This window comes from Balaenoptera borealis, assembly GCF_965194805.1.
Source record: "Balaenoptera borealis genome assembly, chromosome: 11".
NCBI classification, from domain to species: domain Eukaryota; kingdom Metazoa; phylum Chordata; class Mammalia; order Artiodactyla; family Balaenopteridae; genus Balaenoptera; species Balaenoptera borealis.
The window spans coordinates 56,345,281-56,366,744 of NC_138868.1; the positions used below are offsets into that span (position 1 = coordinate 56,345,281).

General features: G+C 37.5%; 2 protein-coding genes across 5 annotated transcripts in view; both read right to left on the reverse strand.

Moving 5' to 3' along the window:
• LOC309606358 (serine/threonine-protein kinase MARK2-like) overlaps window positions 1-21,464 on the reverse strand; it is a 200,693-nt gene that overhangs the window by 51,109 nt on the left and 128,120 nt on the right. The window lies entirely within an intron of this gene.
• On the reverse strand, window positions 1,997-21,422 carry CLNS1A (chloride nucleotide-sensitive channel 1A). Of its 4 annotated transcripts, none has more exons than XM_082343389.1 (7): window positions 21,200-21,420; window positions 15,910-16,046; window positions 11,361-11,462; window positions 10,593-10,700; window positions 8,656-8,829; window positions 5,181-5,270; window positions 1,997-2,747 (listed from the first exon to the last, which is right to left on the reverse strand). In XM_082343389.1, the coding sequence occupies exons 1-6, from the start codon at window positions 21,322-21,324 to the stop codon at window positions 5,203-5,205; spliced, it is 714 nt and encodes a 237-aa protein (XP_082199515.1). In that variant the 5' UTR covers window positions 21,325-21,420; the 3' UTR covers window positions 1,997-2,747; window positions 5,181-5,202. The 4 variants fall into 4 exon arrangements, with proteins under 4 accessions (XP_082199515.1, XP_082199517.1, XP_082199518.1 ...); XM_082343390.1 differs by lacking the exon at window positions 1,997-2,747 and adding an exon at window positions 2,761-3,411; XM_082343391.1 differs by lacking the exon at window positions 8,656-8,829 and having other exon boundaries at window positions 21,200-21,421.

Genomic DNA, 21,464 nt, shown 5'->3' on the forward strand with positions numbered 1-21,464 from the left:
CAGATGCAGATTCATCCATTCTAGAAATACTTTAAAAATATGACTTGTATGACAATTAACTATATAGTGATTCTATCTGAAATCCTGCAGATAAATAAAATTTTATCTAAATATCTAAAATTTCTCTGAACAATGAGTAATCACACTTGTCTTCTAAAAATAAAGGGCTATATACTATGATCATCTGTGCATAATCCCTCATCTTTAACAATACCGGCAAGATCCCAACAAGATCTCAAAATACATAATCAACAAACATTTAAACAAGCCTATCTGAAAAGTATCAATATCTGACAAAGTGACCTGAGGGAGGCAGAAATCCACTGGGATATTTTAATGAATACAATTTTAAACAATAGAACCTAGATCAGACAACCACTAACCCTAGCTATGGGGGCAGAATGTCTATGTCTTTTCTTAAAATTTCCTCTACACCAAGAAACAGTAAACAATTCCAGCAACCCTAAAACTAAGTTCAAATAGAATCAAGAAATGTTGGCTTGCTGATCATTATGAATTTCATTTTTAAAAAGTGTGACCTCATCTTTTCTTCTTTCTCTTATTTTCTCAAAGCTATGGGTACACCTGCCTACTATTACTTTTGAAGTCATTCAGACTTTGAAAGTCTAGTCCTCTCATTTTACAAAGATGAGGAAGTAGGTCCAGAGAGGTTAAATATCTTGTCTGCCAAGTCAGAACTAGATGCTTGGTCTTCTGCATCTTAGCTGACTGCATTATCCACAATACCAGGCCGACCGCAGCAGTGCCTACAAGGAAGCAGTGCACAGAACCTCAACATTTTGTTGATATGTTATCAAAGAGCACTTTACGTTTCACTAAAAGTCATGATTACAAGTATGTAAGCATGACTTTAAAAAGGAATTCAAATAGAATTGCTAAGATTAGCCCGTAAGAATACCCGGACTGCTTACTGAAGAATGGATAAACGTCTAGCATAGAATTATGAATGCTGCTGAGATTGGTAGCAGAGAAATTTGGGAACTTCCTGTGCTGTCTATTGAAATTTTAACACTGAAAACCCTGCAGTAAAGAGAAAATGTGCTTCCTTTCAGCTGTTGGTAGATGGTAAGGCTGAATGGTATTTGGGAGCATAGGCTTAAAAATCACAGCTCCCTATCTGTGTGACCTCAAGCGTTACTTTACCTCTCTCTGTAACTCAGTTTCCTCATCTCTAAAGTGGGATCATAAAAGCACCTATACCTCATAAAGTGGTTAAGAATATTATATGCATAATGCATGTAAAGAACCCAGGACAGTACAGAGAAGGTCTCAGTAAATTTCAGTTCCCATTTCCAAGCGGTCTTTATATTTGCTTGTTGTAACAAATTCAGTATTTATGAGAGTCTGGTCAGGAAAAGGAATATTCGTTTTTTTCAGTCTACCATGCAAGATGAGGGAAACCAAGTAAAAGTGCTGAAAAGAACACTGGGCTTAGTGGTGACACACTAGTCACTAATTAGCCAAGTAATTGTGAATAGCTTTCTTAACCTCTTTTTAAGGTCATAAAGTCCAAGTATAAACCTGTAATTACAAATCAGCCTGATAACTAGCCAGGTGTCTGTGAAAACAGAAAACTGAGAGTTGAAAAGTATGCTATGAGAAAGTACTCCTGATTCAAGTGGAAGCAGAAATCCCTTTGAAATGTGTTATGACCTTGCCCTACTAAACATTTGCCTGAAGCTCTAACTATACCATTTTCTTACTTATTTCATGTTCATGTTTCAACAAAAGTCAAACAAAAATAAGACCAACAAGATGCTCAGTTTTTGCCAACACTAATTTTTTAAGAAACGTTTCTCATTAATGGTTTTAGTCAAGAATGAAAATGGGAGGGAAGTCCAAAAGGGAGGGGATATCTGTATGCGTATGGCTGATTCATTCTGTTGTACGGTGGAGGCTTACACAACATTGTTAAGCAACCATACTCCAATAAAAATTAATTAAAAGAAAAAAGAATGAGAGCACAATAATATAGAAAACCTAGATTTATTTGTTAAGCTATTACAAAGACAAAACAATTATCTGAAGTACTTTGAGAACTTCATCCCAATTTCACTTGTTCTTTTACAGAAACTGACCTAAGAGGTTGGAAATGAAAGGATATAACCTAAGAGGTTATAAGAGAACAGACTGGTGAAACATGGTGAAAGGAGCAAAGGCTAGGCAAAAGCTCTTGTGTTAGTGGTAGTATGTGTGGCTGGGCTGTTTCTGAAAAGGCTCCCTAGAGTTAATTAATCTGGGTTCCCAATTAGTAAAAAGACCTTTATCCCTGTGGAGACTGTGCATAGGCCAGGATTTATCTGTTTTTCTTTTTTTAAGGAGTAAGGGTATTCTTAGGCCCTAAGGTGTATATCTTGTATTCAGCCCCTCTCTTTCCCATGCAGTCTACCTACACCTTCAAGTGCCAGTGCATTTCCACCATGTAGTCCTGCTAGGTTATGAGGATGCATATAGTGAAGGCAGCAATTATAAGCCTACAGAGGGTACACCTAGACACAAAGTGTTGGAGTAAATGATAAACTACAAATACCCTCTTGGTTAAGTTAATTCACCTTTGTTAATAAAGGTCATAGTTTCTTGTGCTGGTGACAACTTGTTGTCTCAGTATAATGTGTCTCAAGAAAGAACTGGTTCAGGTAAGTTTTGGAGAAGGAAAAAGACTTTCATCAATACCCACTCCACAGTGGAAGAGGCACCAAGTTCTCTCCTACAGTTATGAGCAGAATCTGAAAAACAAAAGGTTTACAGTGTTTATAGTAATAATAGCTAATTTATTAAATGCCTAGTCAAGAGTGCCAGGGATTTAGATATATTATATCTCAGTCTTTGCAACAATCCTGCCAGGTATTTACTATCATCCTCATTTTTCAGAAGAGGTAACTGAGAATTAGAGAAGTTATACGCCTGTCCAAAGACACACAGCTGGTATGTGGTAGAGTTGTGATTCCACTATTCATGTGCCTTCCCCTCCACCCTATCTCATGCATTGAGAGGTCCTAGTTCCATTATCTTGACATTTTTAATAGTTGCATATACACTCTAATTATTCCTTGTTCACTCCTCAAAAGCAAATGTAATTTTAAGTGATTAAAAATTTACAGACATTGTTTGGAATTGAGGTCAATTATCCAGACGAAGAACTTATATAAACTTTATGAATAAAGTATCTCTCTGCTCCAGCTGTAGCACAAAATGAACAGAAAACAAATCATCAGCTCATTAGAAAGTCTGGGCTATTTTACAGTTATTTCACCATAAAATTGCATTACAAAGAATCCTAAGAATTCTCGGCAGGAAAATACCGTAACATCCCATTTGTGTAACCATTAGTGACATACCAAATAAGTTTCTCAATCTTATTAGTAGAGTAGTTGGTGTTCTCTGAATAGTCTGTTTTTAAGAAGAAATATGTTAAAGCCAGATCAAAAACTCTGTTTTCCAGTTTCAATAAAAGTTACTGAAAAAATCCATATGCTATAAAGAATGTAATAAATAAGAATCTGAGAAATAAGGGAAGAAGACTTATATTGGTACTGAAAGATTTCCCATGAAGTAGAATAGTGAAATACTGACATCTGGAACTGTGAGATCTGAAAATTAATATTAACAGAGCTCCAGCAACGTGAACACATAATTTTAGCTAACTGCAGAGGAGACATTGCTGATTTTAAACTATATGGCTACCAATGACAGAAGTAAATGTTGTGGAAATAAATATTTAAAGAAAAAGATATTAAATCACAGAACTCTTAAGATTATTTTCTAATAGTTTCACTGGCATCTAAGAGGAAGGCAGAGATCCATTATCACAATTCATGGGTACTATAAGAAGCGATGTTATATTCACAATGGCAATAATCTGGAAGGTAAATGGAACTTGAAAAACAAGGGATCTTACAACCTAATTGGATGACTGACAATGGTATAAAACTCAAGCCAAAATACATAAATCTTGCCATGTTATTACTATATGCTTTAATAAAACAAAGGACCTGGGTATAAGTACTCAAAGAATGGAAAACAGCTAGTATTCAAGAAAATGCTATAAGGTCAGCAGTAGAAGGACGTTGTAAAGGGGACAGTGGAACAACAACTTAACAATGTAAAAATCTTAAGAGTTTTTTTTTTTTTTTTTTTTTGGCCACGCTGTACAGCTTGTGGGATCTTAATTCCTGGACCAGGGATCAAACCCAGGCCCTCGGTGGTGAAAACACGGAGTCCAAACTGCTGGACTGCCAGGGTATTCCCGATCTTAGAGTTTTTAAAGGAAGGGCTGCTAATTACTAATCCTAGCTCTGTATGATATAAACTAGCTACATGACCTTCAGCTAGTATTTAACATACAGTTGAGATACTCAAACTGACAAAGGACAATTTATTTCTCAGAGCAGCATGTAACAAACAGTCAGGAACAAACTTCAGGCAAAGCTCATGAGAATGTGTCAGAGGAAAGAAAACTGGCAGTGAGCTCATGTCTGTCAAGAAAAGCAGGAATGAAGCAACTTGGGAAATGATAGCTTTTGGGCAACTGTACATGGACTTGATATGGTTTGGCAAATCAGCCTTTAACGCTGAAGTGCCCGGGACCTTGGTCCTCCATTATATTCAAAAAGAGGGAAACTGATACAAGATTATGATTCAAGGCTTAAACTCAGATTGGAATGACTTCTACTTCCTCCCTCAACTGAAAAGTAGTGAGCTGCAGCAAATCTCTGCGTTGTGTTTTTTGATGAGTATGGTAAAGTTTCAAACATCACTAGTGGGAAAAGGTGACTGAGCAGAACAGGACATGACCTCAGGCTCTGCTGTTCCCACCTGAGCCAACCAGGGAAATCTCTGTTTCTGAACAAAGGGTAATGTCCTTCTCCTGATTCACTGAAGATGGGTGTGTCTTATTCTTCCATGTACTCTCAATGCCTAGCATAGTGCTTGGCATGTAATAAGTGCTCAATAAATGTTAACCTGAACATTACCATGTTGGCAGATCTTGATTTCTTAGGGAAAAAAACCTACACAATTTTAAATAATTTCATAAATGGATAACTAACATTTTCCCACAACTGCTAATTTTATAGAGTTCTCCTCAATTACGAAAATAAAAATCAATTATTTCACATGATTTTCATGTTCAGTGACAAGGGAGACAATAAACTACTCACCCTAAAGCAGCATCAGTCATTTTCAATGATCAACATCTGCATCCTCAAACTGTCCAGCAACTGTTGGTGTAGTATCTACCTCCATCCCATCTGAAGAAAAAATTAACCACTGAGCAACAGTCTACTAAGCACTTCACATAGGTAAAGATTCAGCTCATAGTTAGACCAGAAGGAAGCTAGTGCCCCCTGCTTGTAGGAGTTGCAGTTTCTTTCTCTTTTGAAAATTAAAAGTACCAACGAACAAACTGAGAAAGAAAAATGCCACCTGTGGATTTAGGCCAAGTTAAAATTAGTCTATATATTTAACATTTACTTCGCAATTCTCAACCTGAACACTGAAAGAACACTAGGTAGGGACTTTCAAATGCAGTAAGCATCCATTGTTCTCTCTTCACAGAACAGTGCTAGGTGTTTACTGTGTGACTTTTTTTTAAGGTATGAAGTCCTATCTTCATAAGCTTACAACATAATTCAGGAGAGAAGACTAAGTAGAGCGAGGTTCTTACTTATCTCTTTTTCTTATCTCATTGAAAAAAAAGGAGGGGGGAGGACAAGAAAAAAAAAAAAAGCCCTCTGGAAAGAGTTGCCTAAAGCCGCTTTCCCAACTTCTTCACTTCCCACTCACCCCTCAACTCTTTAGTCCACCACAAACTGGCTTCTGCCCGCAGCCCACTGGCACACCACCACCTTGGTATCCAGCAGGGCATGCAAAAACAACACTTATCTAAAATTAACTCATCATCTTTCCACATAGAAAATGCTTCTCTTTCCAAAGAGTCTTGCAAAAGGATACCTTTTACCTGCCCAACGCAGAAACCCCTACCATGTCTCTAACTTCTGTTGCTTCTCTTAAATATCTCTCAAATCTGTTGTCTTTTGACATTCACTGCCGCTCCGTAATTTAGGCCACTATCTCTTATCTAATTTAAATCATAAAGTACTTAACAGGGTTTGTCTTCTTTCCTCTAGTATTTCCCTCTGCAATTAATTTTTTGTATCATAGCCAGAGTCATCTTCTGAAACACTAATCAAACTAAAATTCTTCAATAGTTTCCAAATGACCTACGCATAAGTTGAAATTCTTTAACATAGCTTTCAAGTTCCTTTAATATACAGCCCAGTTCACTACTCCGCCTTTATCTGTTGCTATAACTACCCTTCACACTCAGAGTTCCAGACATATGAAGTTTCAGTTCCCCAAAGCTAAATGGTCTCTTGAACCTTTGCACATGATTGATCCCTTTACCTGCCTCTCTCCCCAAACTGTATGCAATCCCTCTTCACTTGGTTCATTTTTATTCATCTTTAGATTCTGGCTTAAATGTCACTTACTCCATGAAGTTTGAATCTCTCCCTGACTATCCAAGCTGAGTGACAGGCCCAGTCTCTGATTCCACACTTCCTCAAGTCTCCCCTATATCTCAATGCTGTATCACAATGTACTATAACTACCTAATTAGTTAATTTATTTTTCTCTCCACTAGATTGCCATTGATAGATATAACCGCATCTCTCTTGAGCACTCCTGTATTCTCTGTACCTGACACTGTAGCTCAACAAACACCTCTTACATAAACACACAAAGCACTGAAATGCCAGCAGTAGAAATTTCACCATGTATATATCTAAACATCATGTTGTACACCTTGAATATATACAATTTTTATTTTAAAAATAAATTAAAAAAAAGAAAATGCACAGGTCAAATAAATAAATAAATGGCAAGACAGTGATATGGGTACCCAGGACTTTAGAAGATAGAGAATGGTACAGGCTGAAGAAGTTTTATATATAGGCAAGTCTCCATATGCTAATGAGGCTTAGGAATACAAGCCCAAAAATCTCACTTTAGCAACAAGTGTTTGTGACCTTAAAATCACTTGCTACAAAGCATTAAATAAGGAATTTTACAATTAAAAACAACAAAAAACCTTCAGTGATGAAAGATTTTTCAATGTCCGAGGGTACTCTTCAGTTAATCATTATAGTAAAAAAAGTAATATCTTGAATTCTTTCAGCTAAGAGTTTGGCAGAGAACTAGAAATCACCTGAGCCATCTCACCCTAAAGCCTGCGTTAGAGGCTCACGATCTAAGGCTTAAAATGGAGAGGAGACATAAGGAAAAACAGTGTGACCCAAAGCCTAAGTTTTTCCAAATTAAATATCCCAGAACTTCAGGACCCCCAGGTCCGAATTCTATGTGCATGGAGATACTGATCACAACATTATGAGAGAAACATAAATGTACCAATAAAAGAAAAACCATGGTAACCCTCTTTAAGAACATCCTGCATCACTAAAAATTAGAAGTATTAAGACTCTGCAGCAACATAAAATACTGAAATGAATACGTATAAGATGCAAGAAATGCTCACAACAGTGCCTGGCGTATTGTTTTTGCATATTAGTTCATTTAATCCTCTTACCACTTACTAGCTATGTGACCTTTCTGTGCCTCAGTTTCTTCATCTGTAAAATGGGGATCATAACAGCATCTACCAGAGGGTTCTTGGAAGGATTCAATGAGCAAATACATATAATGTGCTTAAATCAGGACCTGGCACATAAGAGCACTATCTAAATGTTTTATTGAGGGTAGTAGGAACAAGACTGGAGACAAGTGGGGCGGAGACAGAGCTGTCTCTTCAGAGTCAGAGAGAAGAGTTTGAACTTCATATGGTGAGTATCAGACAATCACTGAGGGGACATCCTTATACAGGGATGACACAGAGTGTTCTCAGAAGATTAATATGGCACAGTGAGCTGGAGGAAGGAATGACTGAGGCAAAAAATTTACTATTGTAAATCCAGTGTGAGAAGAAAAGGGCCTAGGTTTGAAGGATAGCAGTAGTTATAGCAAAGAGATCTGAAAAGTCATTTAAAGGAAAAATCCATAGAACTCAGTACTGGACTGGATAACGGAAAAAATGGTAAAGGCTGAGTCAACAGAAATACATTAAGATTCTAATTGAAATAGGACACTCAGAAAAGGGAACCAGTCTAATAGGTAAAATATTTACAAAGCGGCTTACAAATATGAGACAAATGAAACAAACAGTTAAAGCCACTTGTGTAAGGTTCAAATGTCTGTCACTAAAAGAAAACCCAAGTTTCTTGAATGCTGTCTAGCCCTCTTAATCAACTGACTAGTTTTGCACATAATCAAGCAGGAATTCATTTAAAAAATTAAAATGGCAGCATCAATGTGTGCCTGCACATACACTTACATAAGCAAGCCAACAAAAAGACTGGAAAGATATGCAGCAGGAAAGTAACAGATGTCTCTCAATTAGAATTCTACTTGATTTTTCATTTCTTCTTTGCCTGTGCCCATTAAAAATTTTTTTGACTATGAACATAGACTATCTTTGTAGTTAGGGAAAAAAGTTAAAAAAAAAATTTTACATAGAATTCCCATTCTATGTAATTCTACTTTTGCTTCCTACGCTATAAAGAGTTAATTCTGTGTACTCACCTTCATAATCTCTTATTGAATCTTCTGTCCGGACTCCAGCCATGTTATACTGGCTGCTTACAGACTGAGAAAGCATTCCTTCTAATCTCTCCAGTGTGGCTTGGCCTTCTGCTGTTAAATGGGATAATCCTTCTTCATAGGTATAAAATGTAGGGATGTCCCCCTGCCCTTGTTCTAAATAAATAAAAAGCTTTTAAGCTACTATAAAACAATTAGAAAAAAAAAAAGATAATCAATAATGCACTTACTGAAGATAAGCTAAAATGAAAAAAGGCTTCCAGGAAAACACTCAACATTCATTTAACATACATATATCAGCCATCTGTTGAAGACAGAGATACAAAGAAAATGTCTCTACTCTCTAGGATGAGAAGAGATTCCAAGACATAACAAGCCAGTAAACAGCAATTCCCAAAGAATCAAATGTCCAGAGACTAGAAGGAAAAGAGGGTGTTCCTAAGGTTAGGAAGTCATATATTAACCCAAGGTGGGAATTTTACATGTAAGTGTTTTTTACTGATTAAAATACATGCTCCTTTTAAAAAATCAGAAATTCTGGGGACTTCCCTGGTGGTCCAGTGGTTAAGAATCCATCTTGCAATGCAGAGGACGCTGGTTCGATCCCTGGTCGGGGAACTAAGATCCCATATACCGTGGGGTAACTAAGTCCATGCACCACAACTACTGAGCCTGCACCCCACAACTAGAGAGCCCGCATGCCTCAACTAGAGAGCTTGTGCACTGCAACTAACGAGCCAGTGCACTCTGGAGCCCGTGTGCCATAACAAGAGAGAAGCCCACAGGCCACAACTAGAGAAAAGCCCATACACCACAGTGAAGAGCCCGCACACCACAACTAAGACCCAACACAGCCAAAAATTAATTAATTAATTTAAAAAAATCAGAAATTCTGGAAAATACAGGATTAAAAAAATTAAATTGGGACTTCCCTGGTGGCGCAGTGGTTAAGAATCCGCCTGCTAATGCAGGGGACACGGGTTTGAGCCCTGGTCCGGGAAGATCCCACATGCCATGGAGCAACTAAGCCTGTGTGCCACAACTACTGAGCCTGCGCTCTAGAGCCTGCGAGCCACAACTACCGAGCCCGCACGCCTAGAGCCGGTGCTCCGCAACAGGAGAAGCCACTGCAATGAGAAGCCCAGGCACCCCAACGAAGAGTAGCCCCCGCTCACCGCAACTAGAGAAAGCCTACGCGCAGCAACGAAGACACAATGCAGCCAAAATAAATAAATTTATTTAAAAAAAACAAATTAAATTACCCCAAAATCTCAGCAAAGATGAGAATGTATTTAGATATATAAAGGGGAATCCCAGAAATGAGTGTTCTCAGGCCAGGAAGTGGTACATATGGAGGAAAAGGCTTTAGAGAGCCAAACTTGTATACATGAGACCAGAGGGAAAAAGAAAAGAGAACAGCAGGCACCTCAAGTAACAAGACTCTACACCAAGCTAGTGCCTGCATTATGCTCTGGGGAGGTAAAGGGAGATATTCTTAGATAAATCAAGTATGGTTCTGGGAAAAAGAAATTACTTTGGCAATGAGGTGTTTGATGGACTATGTTAAAGATGTAGATGACACAGGTTCCAAGCAATGGAGACAGAAGGTTTGTTTTCTGAGAGCAACTGCATCAACCTAAAAGACTCTCCCGACTACCCACTATCCTATCATTTTCTTTACTTCCATTTATCTCTATCTACTTTCTCCCCTGAGTAATCTCTATTTTTTGCTCTCAAGCCTCGGAAGCCCATGAAATTTTCTAATTTGGCTTAGACATGAATTGTGCCATTCGCTTTTATTAAAAACCAAGCTATATGGATACTTAGAGATATAAAGAACTGTAATCCTATATCCTATACAAATAGATGCTTAAAATGAAACACATACACAAACACTTTAAAAAATCCACTTCACTAACCATGTGCTTCCACATCATATTCTTCTCCATCGTAATCATCTGAATCTTCATCCTCAGGATCTGGATGCAAAGCCTGGCATTCACACATTGCAGTGAACATGGCCTCCACTGAACAAGTAAATTAAAAATTTCTAATTAATTTTTTTCTGACCAATGTACAATAAAAATTTAATAAAATAACCATCAGGGCAAATAAATTTAATGAGTAGACATGAGGTATATACTAGGGTCACAACATTTACAAAACCTGCCAAATTCCAAGGAGAATCAATCTTGAAAAGTGCTTGATAGCAATGAACACGCCACAAAATAATTAAGAGTTCATTTCGAAACATTATTGACATCCCTTCATGCCTGGCTGGATTTTCTAAAAAAAAAGTGTCAGTGTCCTGGTCAGACCACTGGCCTCAGGGTGAAGCCCCTCAGCTGGCAGGGCTCTTTCCAGCTATCCTGGCATCTTCCACTTTGGAATTGCCATGAGTCCTCTGTCCTCTATCCAGTGAGATTCAGTCAACAGCATCAAGTCCATAAAAATAACATATTCCTCCACTCACAAAACATACCAGGCAACATGGCATCTACTGTACTATCACTTCATTCACAATCTTTATATTAATAGTTATCTGGTCCTCAATGATATTACAGATGCTAAAATGAAGAAAAAGCAACAGAACAGAGGTAATGAGGGTGAAGGTAAGTGTGTGGGGGGAGGGATGAGGGAATGCTTTGTACTTAAAGGGAAAAGAATCAACTCTACAGAATACTCACAGGCTGATCTATCACTAGGCACAAATCTAAATTCAGCAATAGGTTCAATATCATCATCACTGTCTTCCTCTTCTTCATCAGCAACAGATTCTTTTGATTCTTCTAGAAAGGGAATAAAAAAATAGCTTTTTAATGATGTTGCTTATTTGTTTTCAAAAATAGAAGCCTAAAAGAATTTCTTAAAGGATGCTTACTGATATATCTAAATACTGCAATTTTTTACTTCAAATTATAAGAACATTGTTATTTTAGAGCTAAAAAAGACTCTGGATAGTCTCTCTGGTCTAGTCACACTGTACTTTGAGTCCTAGGGATTCCAAGCCCCAACATCATGGTGGGGGTGAGGAAACCGATACAGTCAGGCCTCTATCAAGTAGAGTTCCATTGTCATGTCTGCTTCTTTCACCTTGAAACAAGGGGCTCAGCAGCAGTTTGTAAACCACTGATGTGATTCATCACCAACAATTTACAGATGAGAAAACTAAGCCCCATGAAAGTTAACTGACCCAAAAGATAAATTAACAAAGTCTGTTGGCAAGAAAAAAATACAAATGTTCAATAAAGAGAACTAGCACATGCTGCTGGTGGAAGCAGAAACTGCTAAAACCATTCCAGACATGTTTATCCTACTACCCAGAAATTCCTCATTTAACTACATATTATGTACACAAGGAGTTTGTACGTGAATGTTTACTGAACTACTATATGTACTATAGAAAACATAAAAAATAAATGTTAATTAAAAAAAGGAAATAGATGTATTGTAACCTGGTCATACTGTGTTTGAGAGATAGCAGCTGAAAATGAATAAATGTGATTTATATGTACCAAAATGAAGAGATTTTAAAATATAAGTGAGTGAAAGAGCTCGTTGCAGAATATATATAATACCACTTACATTAAAATTTTAAACACAAAAGAGAACCATTAGAGTGCTTATGGGTATATACATATTCAGTAAAAATCTAAAAGCATAGACAAGAAGGACACACACCATCTTTAAGATGAACTCTGGAGACAGAGTTAGGAACGAAATGGGGATGGGTACAAAAAAGATTTCCATAGTATTAATACAGTTTTATTTCTTTTAGACTAGAGTAATTATGAAAAATGTTAGAATTTACACTGGATATTAAATAATGGAAATTTTTTTATTATTCTGTACTTTTCAATGTTTGAATTACTTCATAATAATAATTTTTTTAAAAAAGGTCAATAAAACACTTAAAAAGACCCCAAAACTACCAAAATATGTTCAACCAATCATCTTAAAAATATAACTTTTGTTTAGCATATTACAGTTACCATTTTGAAAAAATGTTAATTCTCCATACAGATGAAGATAAGGTAGAGAGGTATTGAAAGTATAAACTTTCTGGAAAGCAACTTAACAATGTATGTTAAGAGCTTTAAAAATGTTTACCTTTAATGCAGCAGTTCTACTCATAGGAATCAATAATAAGGGGGTATCCACTAAATTTTTTTTTACCTTTTATAAGTCATACAAGTTCACTGCAGAATAATGAAAAAATACAGATAAGCAAAAAAGGAAAAAAATTTAAATGGCCACTGTTAGCAGTTTTAAAGAGCAGATTTAACAGGACGTTTTCTGTCCTGTTTCTAATGTTATTAAATTGTCAAATATAATAGAGGTGTCTTCTGTAAAAACTAAAATACAAAAATATTGGACAGTTCCAAATAATTCTAAGTAGTTGAATACATTATGGTACTACCAAACTTTTTCAATGCATTTAAAAAAACAGTAGTATCATACTGTAATTATTATTCTATAACTGAATGGATATCACTTTTCAAATTATAAAAGTAACTCAGACCCAGCAATCCCACTCCTGGGCATATACCCAGAGAAAGCCGTAATGCAAAGAGATACATGCACCCCAATGTTCACTACAGCACTATTTACAATAGCCAGGACACAGAAGCAATCTAAATGTCTATCAACAGAGGAATGGATAAAGAAGATGTGGTACGTATATACAATGGAATATTACTCAGCCATAAAAAGGAACAAAATAGTGCCATTTGCAGAGACGTGGATAGACCTAGAGACTGTCATACAGAGTGAAATAAGTCAAAAAGAGAAAAACAAATATCGTATAATATCACTTGTATGTCGAATCTAGAAAAATGGTACAGATGAACTTATTTGCAAAGCAGAAACAGAGACAGATGTAAAGAACAAACTTACAGATACCAAGGGCAGAGCGGGAATGGGATGAATTGGGAGATTGGGATTGACATATATACACTACTATATATAAAATAGGTAACTAATGAGAACCTACTGTATAGCACAGGGAACTGTACCCAGTGCTCTGTGGTGACCTAAATGGGAAGGAAATCTAAAAAAGAGGGGATATATGTATACATATAACTGATTCACTTTGCTGTACAGCAGAAACTAACACAACATTGTAAAGCAACTATACTCCAATAAAAATTAAAAAAAAAAAAAAGTAATTCATGCTGGTATAAAAATAAGTAAAAGAGTCAAGACGGATTCAAAGGAAAAAGTCCCTACCCTCTAGTCCTCTCCCTAGAAATAACTACTATTAATTAACACCTTCTTTTATATCTGCAGGAATCTATCTTAAGGCAGTAAACAGAAATGTAATATAGCATTTTTACAATTAGGAAAAGAAAATACTACCATGACAAACACTCATCATCTCATGCTGGACCATAGTAGTGGCTGCCACACTCTGTCTCCTTAAAACTTTCTAAATTTTCAAAAATGGGAATGTATTTTTAGTCATTTTAAAAATAATCTCATGTTCTCAACAATAAGCTGATGGTCCACTTTAGAGGTTAATGGAAGTAAGCCAAAGAGAAAAAAAAAGTCTGAATCAGGACCAGAGGAACGAAGGCTGGGAAAATAGGATCCACACCTGTGTAACAATATAAATGTTCATCTTATATCTGAAACCATATTAAAATCTCAAATTGAAGGAGCAATAGCTCAATAGGAAAACTCATGGGATTGTCTCTTATGTGCTATTTCAAAGAAAAGCAATCCACTATTTTAAAAGCAAAAGTTTACTAAAGATGTGACAATTGTCTTTTCAACCCCTAAGTTCTTCATTTCTACAAAAGATGAACATATTAAACTAACACAATATACTATATAAACTTCTTATTTAGTTATACTTACAAAAATCAAGCACAAGATTCTATTTCGTGCCTAACTTGTTTCTCATTCAGAATTTTTACAACTTACTGTGGACAGCCTAAAAAAATGGATTTTTAAAATCTTTCTTGCTTCTTTCATCAACTACACTAGATTTTTATGAATCTTTGTATTTTATGCAAGACTTGGGAATCCTGTACCCTAGGGTTTCTCAACCTTGGCACTATTGACATTAGGACTGGTTAATTCTTTGTTGTGGGAGCCTGTCCTATGCATTGTAGGATGTTTAGTACCATCCCTGGCCTCTAACTAGATGCCAGTAGCACTCCTCTCCACCTCTAGTCATGACAATCAAAATGTCATTGCCAGGGCTTCCCTGGTGGCGCAGTGGTTGGGAGTCTGCCTGCTAATGCAGGGGACACGGGTTCGAGCCCTGGTCTGGGAGGATCCCACATGCCGCGGAGCAGCTAGGCCCGTGAGCCACAACTACTGAGCCTGCGCGTCTGGAACCTGTGCTCTGCAACAGGACAGGCCGCGGTGGTGAGAGGCCCGCGCACCGCGATGAAGAGTGGCCCCCGCTTGCCGCAGCTAGAGGAAGCCCTCGCACAGAAACGAAGACCCAACACAGCCAAATAAATAAATAAATAAATAATAATTAAAGGTGCTAATAATTTAAAATTTAAAAAAAAAAAAAAAATGTCATTGCCAAATATGGGGGGAGGGCAACATGTCCACCACTGAGAACCATTTCTGTAACAAAACATGTTCTATCCTAAACTCTTAGAAGCAAAGTACACTGATCCAAGCCTCTAAGGGTGCCAAATGTAAATGTCTTTACAAAGAGAAAGAATAAACAGTTAAACTCAAGAGGAAAAACTAGAAATACAAACACACAATAGCTAAATAATTCTAAGTCCAAGTATATAGAAAATACAAGGCAGTGTCCATGAGCTTCCCTGGTGGCACAGTGGATAAGAATCTGCCTGCCAATACAGGGGACATGGGTACGATCCCTGGTCCAGGAAGGTCCCACATGCCGTGGAGCAACTAAGCCCATGCACCACAACTACTGAGCCTGCACACCTAGAGCCCGTGCTCCGCAACAAGAGAAGCCGCTGCAATGTGAAGCCCGCGCACCACAGCCAAGATTAGGTCCTGCTAGCCACAACTAGAGGAAGCCCGTGTGCAGCAACAAAGACCCAACACAGCCAAAAATAAAAAATAAAAAATAAAATAAATTTTTTAAAAAGGCCAAATTATTTTACTGTGCTGAAATTTTGCTTAAGAAAGTATTATCCGAAATAAGTCAATGGCTTATTACATTGACTATGATCAGAGACTGCTTTTTGAAATATAATATACTACCAAAGGAAGCTCAAGGTTAAATAATACCGTACATACCTCCAAATTTGGCGTTCACCATAACATACAAATGCTCTCGTGGATAGGCATTTAGGTCCCTGGACACCGCATGCAAACTAATGGTGGGGTATTCCAGTGAGAATCCTAATCCAGAGCCATCTAACCAAGACAGGCGGCTGAAAAACATGTTTTAAGTAGATTATTTTAAGAACTTAAATCCTAATTTAATGTCCTAACGTTTATAAAAGTTCAGCTTGGACATTTTTATACATGTGAATAAATTTAAGCATACTGTTTAGAAATATTCCTAAAATAAGAAAATTCAACAGCAGGAATTGAATTTCTTTAAGACCAATTCTGTTACAGTTAATTTTCCTCTATTCAAACAGATTTGAAATGCAATTTTTCTTAAGTCACAGGAAAGTGACTGTGTGTTTCTATGCCTTTTTATGCTTGTTCGTATTTGGAATGTCTTCAGGCACCTTTTTTGCTTTTGCAAATCCTCTTCATCTGAATAAGTCTCAGCCTCTCCAAGAGCCCTCCCTACAATTATTCCAGTCCATAATGATCTCTTCTTTTTCTAAACTGTAATTATGCTCAGTAATATACTATTGAGCACCTAACTCTGTGGTAAAGAATCTTATCTGTACCCTGACAGAACGTGAGCTACTCAACAAAACTTGTCATATTCCTTTATTTAACATTCTTCAAAACCACTACCATAGTGCTTAGCATGTAAGTATACAATAAATACCTAGGAATCACTAATTTCTCCACTAATCCTACATTAAATGATATATACATGAAATGGCTGTAATCATACCACAAGCTGGAAAATAATAATCACATTGAAAGGCAGACTTTATGAAGCCTTTCATTTATTCTGCAGCTTTAACAGAAAGCCACAAATAAGCAACATCTAGTTTTCCCTCAAAAGTGGTCTAATGTAAATATTTTATTGGTATAACAAAGGAAATATATCAAGAAAATCTGTACGTTGAGTTTTGAGCAAAGACTGGCTAATTTTTTGGTAATACTTCACCACTTAGCAGGAAAAAAAGTAGGAAAAAGATGCTTAAGAAACCACACAAAAAATGTTAATGAAATAAAAGTTAATGCAATATAGTGGTTGCACAGGGCTGGAGGAAAATAGAAAGTGATGGGTGTCAGTTTTTGCGGGGGGAATGAAAATATTCTAAAATTGATTGTGTTGGGAATTCCCTGGTGGTCCAGTGGTTAGGACTCGGCACTTTCACTGCCGGGGCCCGGTTCAATCCCTGGTCAGGGAACTAAGATCCCACAAGCTGCGTGGCGTTGCCAAAAAAAATAAATTAATTAAAAATTAAAAATAAATAAAATTGTGTTGATGGCTGCACAACTCTGTAAATAGATTAAAAACCATTTAATTGTATACTTCAAATACATGGATTGCATGCTATGTAAATTATCTCAGTGAAGCTTTTCTTTTAAAAAGAGGTTAACGCAATAAAACCCCCATATCGTTCTATTTTCTATACAACTCTAACAAGCCTGGTGGTCTTATTTCTAATGAAGCAAAAACAAATACAAAAGTAGAACCCAGGACTCCCTTGTGCAGGAACAATGACAGTACAGCAGTCTGAGAGCATTCATATCTGATGTAAGGCGAGGCTGAACTTTATACCTTAGTCCCTAAAGGAAATCAACGTCTAACAGCACAAGTGTGCAACACTTGACCCTCACTTATCAAAAGCAAAGGCAGAATTAGATTGTGGTAAAATTGTACAACTCTGTAAATACACTAAAACAACATAAGGAACTGTACACTAAAAAAAGGAAAGCAAAAAATATGCACTGTCATTTAGAAAGATTTCCATTCAACATGCTTATTAAAAAAAGAGAAAAAGAAAATCTGGGAAGCTTAAAGTGATAAATCTTAAGATGCTTAAAGTGGTAAAAGCTCTACAAATGATTTTCCAGAATGACTCATCCCATTGGGTCCAAAGAAATAGATTTTATTATTGTAATTGGATTGTGTGTGTTCTATGGGCCTTTCCTCCACTGCTTTCCTCTTAATGTGTAGAAGAAATAGTGCTCATGTATCACAGAAATATTGCCAGTCCCTTACTAAAACTATATTACTTTAAGCAAATAAACTCCTTTTTCTCAGCTCAATAACCCCCTGGCATTATCACAAGTCAGAAAGGAGTATTCCAAATTTCGGTGTCCAAAATGATTTGAAATACCAAAGCCACAAAACTTTCTTTAATGACTCAATTAGGAGCTGGAAAAACTGAAATATAAGCATAGATTCAGTGCCTATAAATTATGGCTTTCACTTTAAAAAGCACATAATTACTCTGTAGTTCCTTACTGCTGGCAGAACACAAATGCTACCTCACCACAGCATTTCCTATGGAGCTCTCATAATCTTATGCAGGAACATGGATTATGTACTCTACAGAAGAAAGTTTCAGCTAAAAGCAACGTTTACTCTGATTACTAAGTTTTCATTTTTATTTATTCTCTTCTCATATATTCTAGAAGAAAAGCCCTCAAAACCAATATCTAATTAACTATACCCAGTCCCAAAGAAACCATGAGTCACATACGGGAAAATCAAGAATTAGGAAGCCAGTAAAGATGCAGAGAAATGTTTTGCTAACCTCCAATGCTTTTGCAGAAGAATATCACTGTACTTTATTCCTGGCATGGGGAGAAAAACAGGGCAGAAAGGTAAGAGAGGTTTTGAATTTGGGCTGGCTTAATTATTTGGTTTTAAATTAATTTTGGAATAAGATATAAAAAGAGCATAACTTGTAAGTTTAAGATACCTAGTTTTAAATTAATTAAATATTTTATTTCACTTGTTTCAAAATGATCTATTTTGAATGATTCATGCCTCTGTTCCCTTCCTTATTTGGACAAAAAGTCAACTTTCTATGAAAACTAAGCTTTGAAAATAAGCCCAAGAGTTCTAAATCTCTCAATACACATCTGAAAAACTACCTAAAACCAAATCAGACCCTGTTCCTCTTTGCCTAAAATCCTAAAATAGTTTCTGCAAAACCTTTGGGCTATAAGCTAAGCTCATAAACATGACTCCCTCCTTCTCCAGCTTTATTATGTTTCCACTCTTTCTCCCTCGGTCCCTCAGATGAAGAACTGCTGAACTGTGTGTGCATGTGTGCACACAGATATATACCCTGGCACACACAATACTGTTTCTCACCATTGCCTCTGAACATCCTGTTTCTTCTAATTATAATGTTTCCTCTTAGCCCCACCTCATTCACCTGACTGTTAATCCTCATTTGTCACATCCTCTAGGAAGCCTTCCCAGTTTATTGCGATCTTGAGTCTATCAAGATTTGGAAATGCTAGGTGGGAAAGAACAAAAAGGGAAAGAGACCAAGGAGGTAACGCTAACAATCAGTAGAGGGACGAACAACGGTGTCCAAGGTGCTGGTAATATTCTATTCTTAACCTGGAGGTGTTATGCAGGTGTCAGTTTAATTATAATTCCTTAAACCATATATTTATAATTTATATTCTTTTTATATGTATATTTTATAAAAATAGTTTCTTAAAGAAAAAGATTTGTTAGTGAAAAGTTGAAATAAGTAAATTTTTTAAACAGATAAGAGCTAAAAAGGAGTCTGCACTTCCTCAGTGTGATAACTGTATTGTTATTGTGGTTATACAAGAGAATGTCCTTATTCTTAGATTTTTGCTCAAGTATTTACATGTGAAGTGATGACATGTCTGCAACTCTCAAGAAGCTCAGAAAAAAAAGAGAAAGAGGTAAATGTGGCAAAATGTTAACAACTGATGGATCTTTGCAAAGGAGCCATGGGTATTAATTAACAACGCTTGCAAGTTTTCTTTAGGCTTGAAATTTTTCCAAATGGAAAGACAAGTATAGGACCTTCCCAAAACAGGATTTATATTATAGAAGAGTGAATACACAGAGAAGCCATGGAGAAAAAGGGTATTGAGTAGGGGCTAGGAACATATCTGTGTTCCACTTTCCACCCCTTAAAAGAAATTGCTCTTCCAAGATCACTGAAGGTCTCCTTGTCAATACCCAATAGGTGCTTTTCAGATATTTTATTTGACTGCTCCTCTCTTCTCAAGTCTCTTCTTCTATAACCTACCTCTTAGTGTAGATGTGTCCCCAAGGTTCTACCCTTGGTCCTCTTCTCTTCTTGGGTATCTAATCTATCCATCTTTAACACCACTGTCCCAAGAAACATGCTCATATGTGCAATTAATCCACACATATACAGACCAAACTCTTTCCCAAACTTGCTTTTCCTCCCATCCATATTTCCTATCTCAGTGACTGGCCAAAAGCCTAAGCTTTGCTCAGTGACTAGATTTCCTTCTAAATCAAGGGTTCTTTACATCTTTTTGTGCCCTCTGTGGTAGGCAGAATTTTGGCCCCCATGACTCCAATATCCCCTGGTGTCAAACCTGTGAATGTGTTATGTTACAAGGCAAAAGGGACTTTGTGTATGTAATTCAGGTTACTAATCAGTTGACAATAAAATAGAGAGATTATCCTGGATTATCTGTGTGGGTCCAATATAATCATGTGACTTCTTAGAAGCAGAGAATCTTCTCTGGACATAGACAAAACTGATGCAGAAGTCAGAGACATTTGAAGGACAGAAGGATTCAATGTGTCACTGTTGGCCTGAAGATGAATGGAACCGTGTATCATGGAAATGGGAACCTCTATTCTACAATCTCAACATTTAACACAAGTCTATCTGACTGTGAAAGTACAAAGTGCCCCAGGTACCCAAATAAAAGGGCAATTCCTTCTAGGAATGAAAATGAGAGTCAGGTCCCTCTGGATATAACCCCAACCTGCGTGGCGTTGAAGGTGTTCCTCTCTCCACCCATACCCACAGAAGAAAACCTATACTCCTTAACCAAACTTTAAAAATGCTGCACAATCTGCTCTAAACCTACATATCCTGCCCAGGGCAACACCTCCCGCTCCTGTTCATCGAGAAGGCAAGCACACTGATGACTCTAACTCAGGGCCTGGAAACTCAAAACCTTAAAATGAGACCTTGAATAAAGAGCAACACCCCACCAGACCTCGGGTAAACAGGGGGGTAAAAAGCATAATGAATGAGGAAAAAGGAAGGCTCCGAGAAGACGACACTGGAACAGTCGAATCTTACCCCCAGCAGAGGCACCCCCAAGGGAACGCGGAGCACGCGCTCCCCCGCCCCGCAGCCCCAGAGGTCGTGGTGTCGCCCCGCTCCTCCGCACCGCCCGCGCCCGTGGAGAAGGAGGCGCGCAGGAAGCCAGAACTCGGCACCAGAGACCCTACCTCTCAGCGATATAAAGGGTGCCGGTGCCAAGGCTTTTCCCGTTCAGCACGGCCTCAGTATCTGGCTGCTGCTGCCGGAGCCCCTCAGCCGACCCAGGCGGCGGGAAACTTTTGAGAAAGCTCATTGCAACAAGGAGCGCGGAAACACGAGTCAACAGCAAACTAAAGCACAGCAAACTCCGCTCGCCGCGTCCCGACCCGGAAGCGGTAACAATTACCCCGGAAGAGCAAAATCTTTGCCCCGGAAATTCCAGCGCCATCTACC

What these genes read in the sequence shown, in the direction of transcription:
- CLNS1A (XM_082343389.1), bottom strand. Translation starts at nt 21,324, where the DNA reads ATGAGCTTTCTCAAAAGTTTCCCGCCGCCTGGGTCGGCTGAGGGGCTC. An exon ending in GGTGAACGCCAAATTTGGAG is followed by an intron (nt 11,463 to 15,909) that starts GTATGTACGGTA and finishes TTCCCTTTCTAG; the next exon opens with AAGAATCAAAAGAATCTGTT. An exon ending in TTCAATAAGAGATTATGAAG is followed by an intron (nt 5,271 to 8,655) that starts GTGAGTACACAG and finishes TTTTTTCTTCAG; the next exon opens with ATGGGATGGAGGTAGATACT.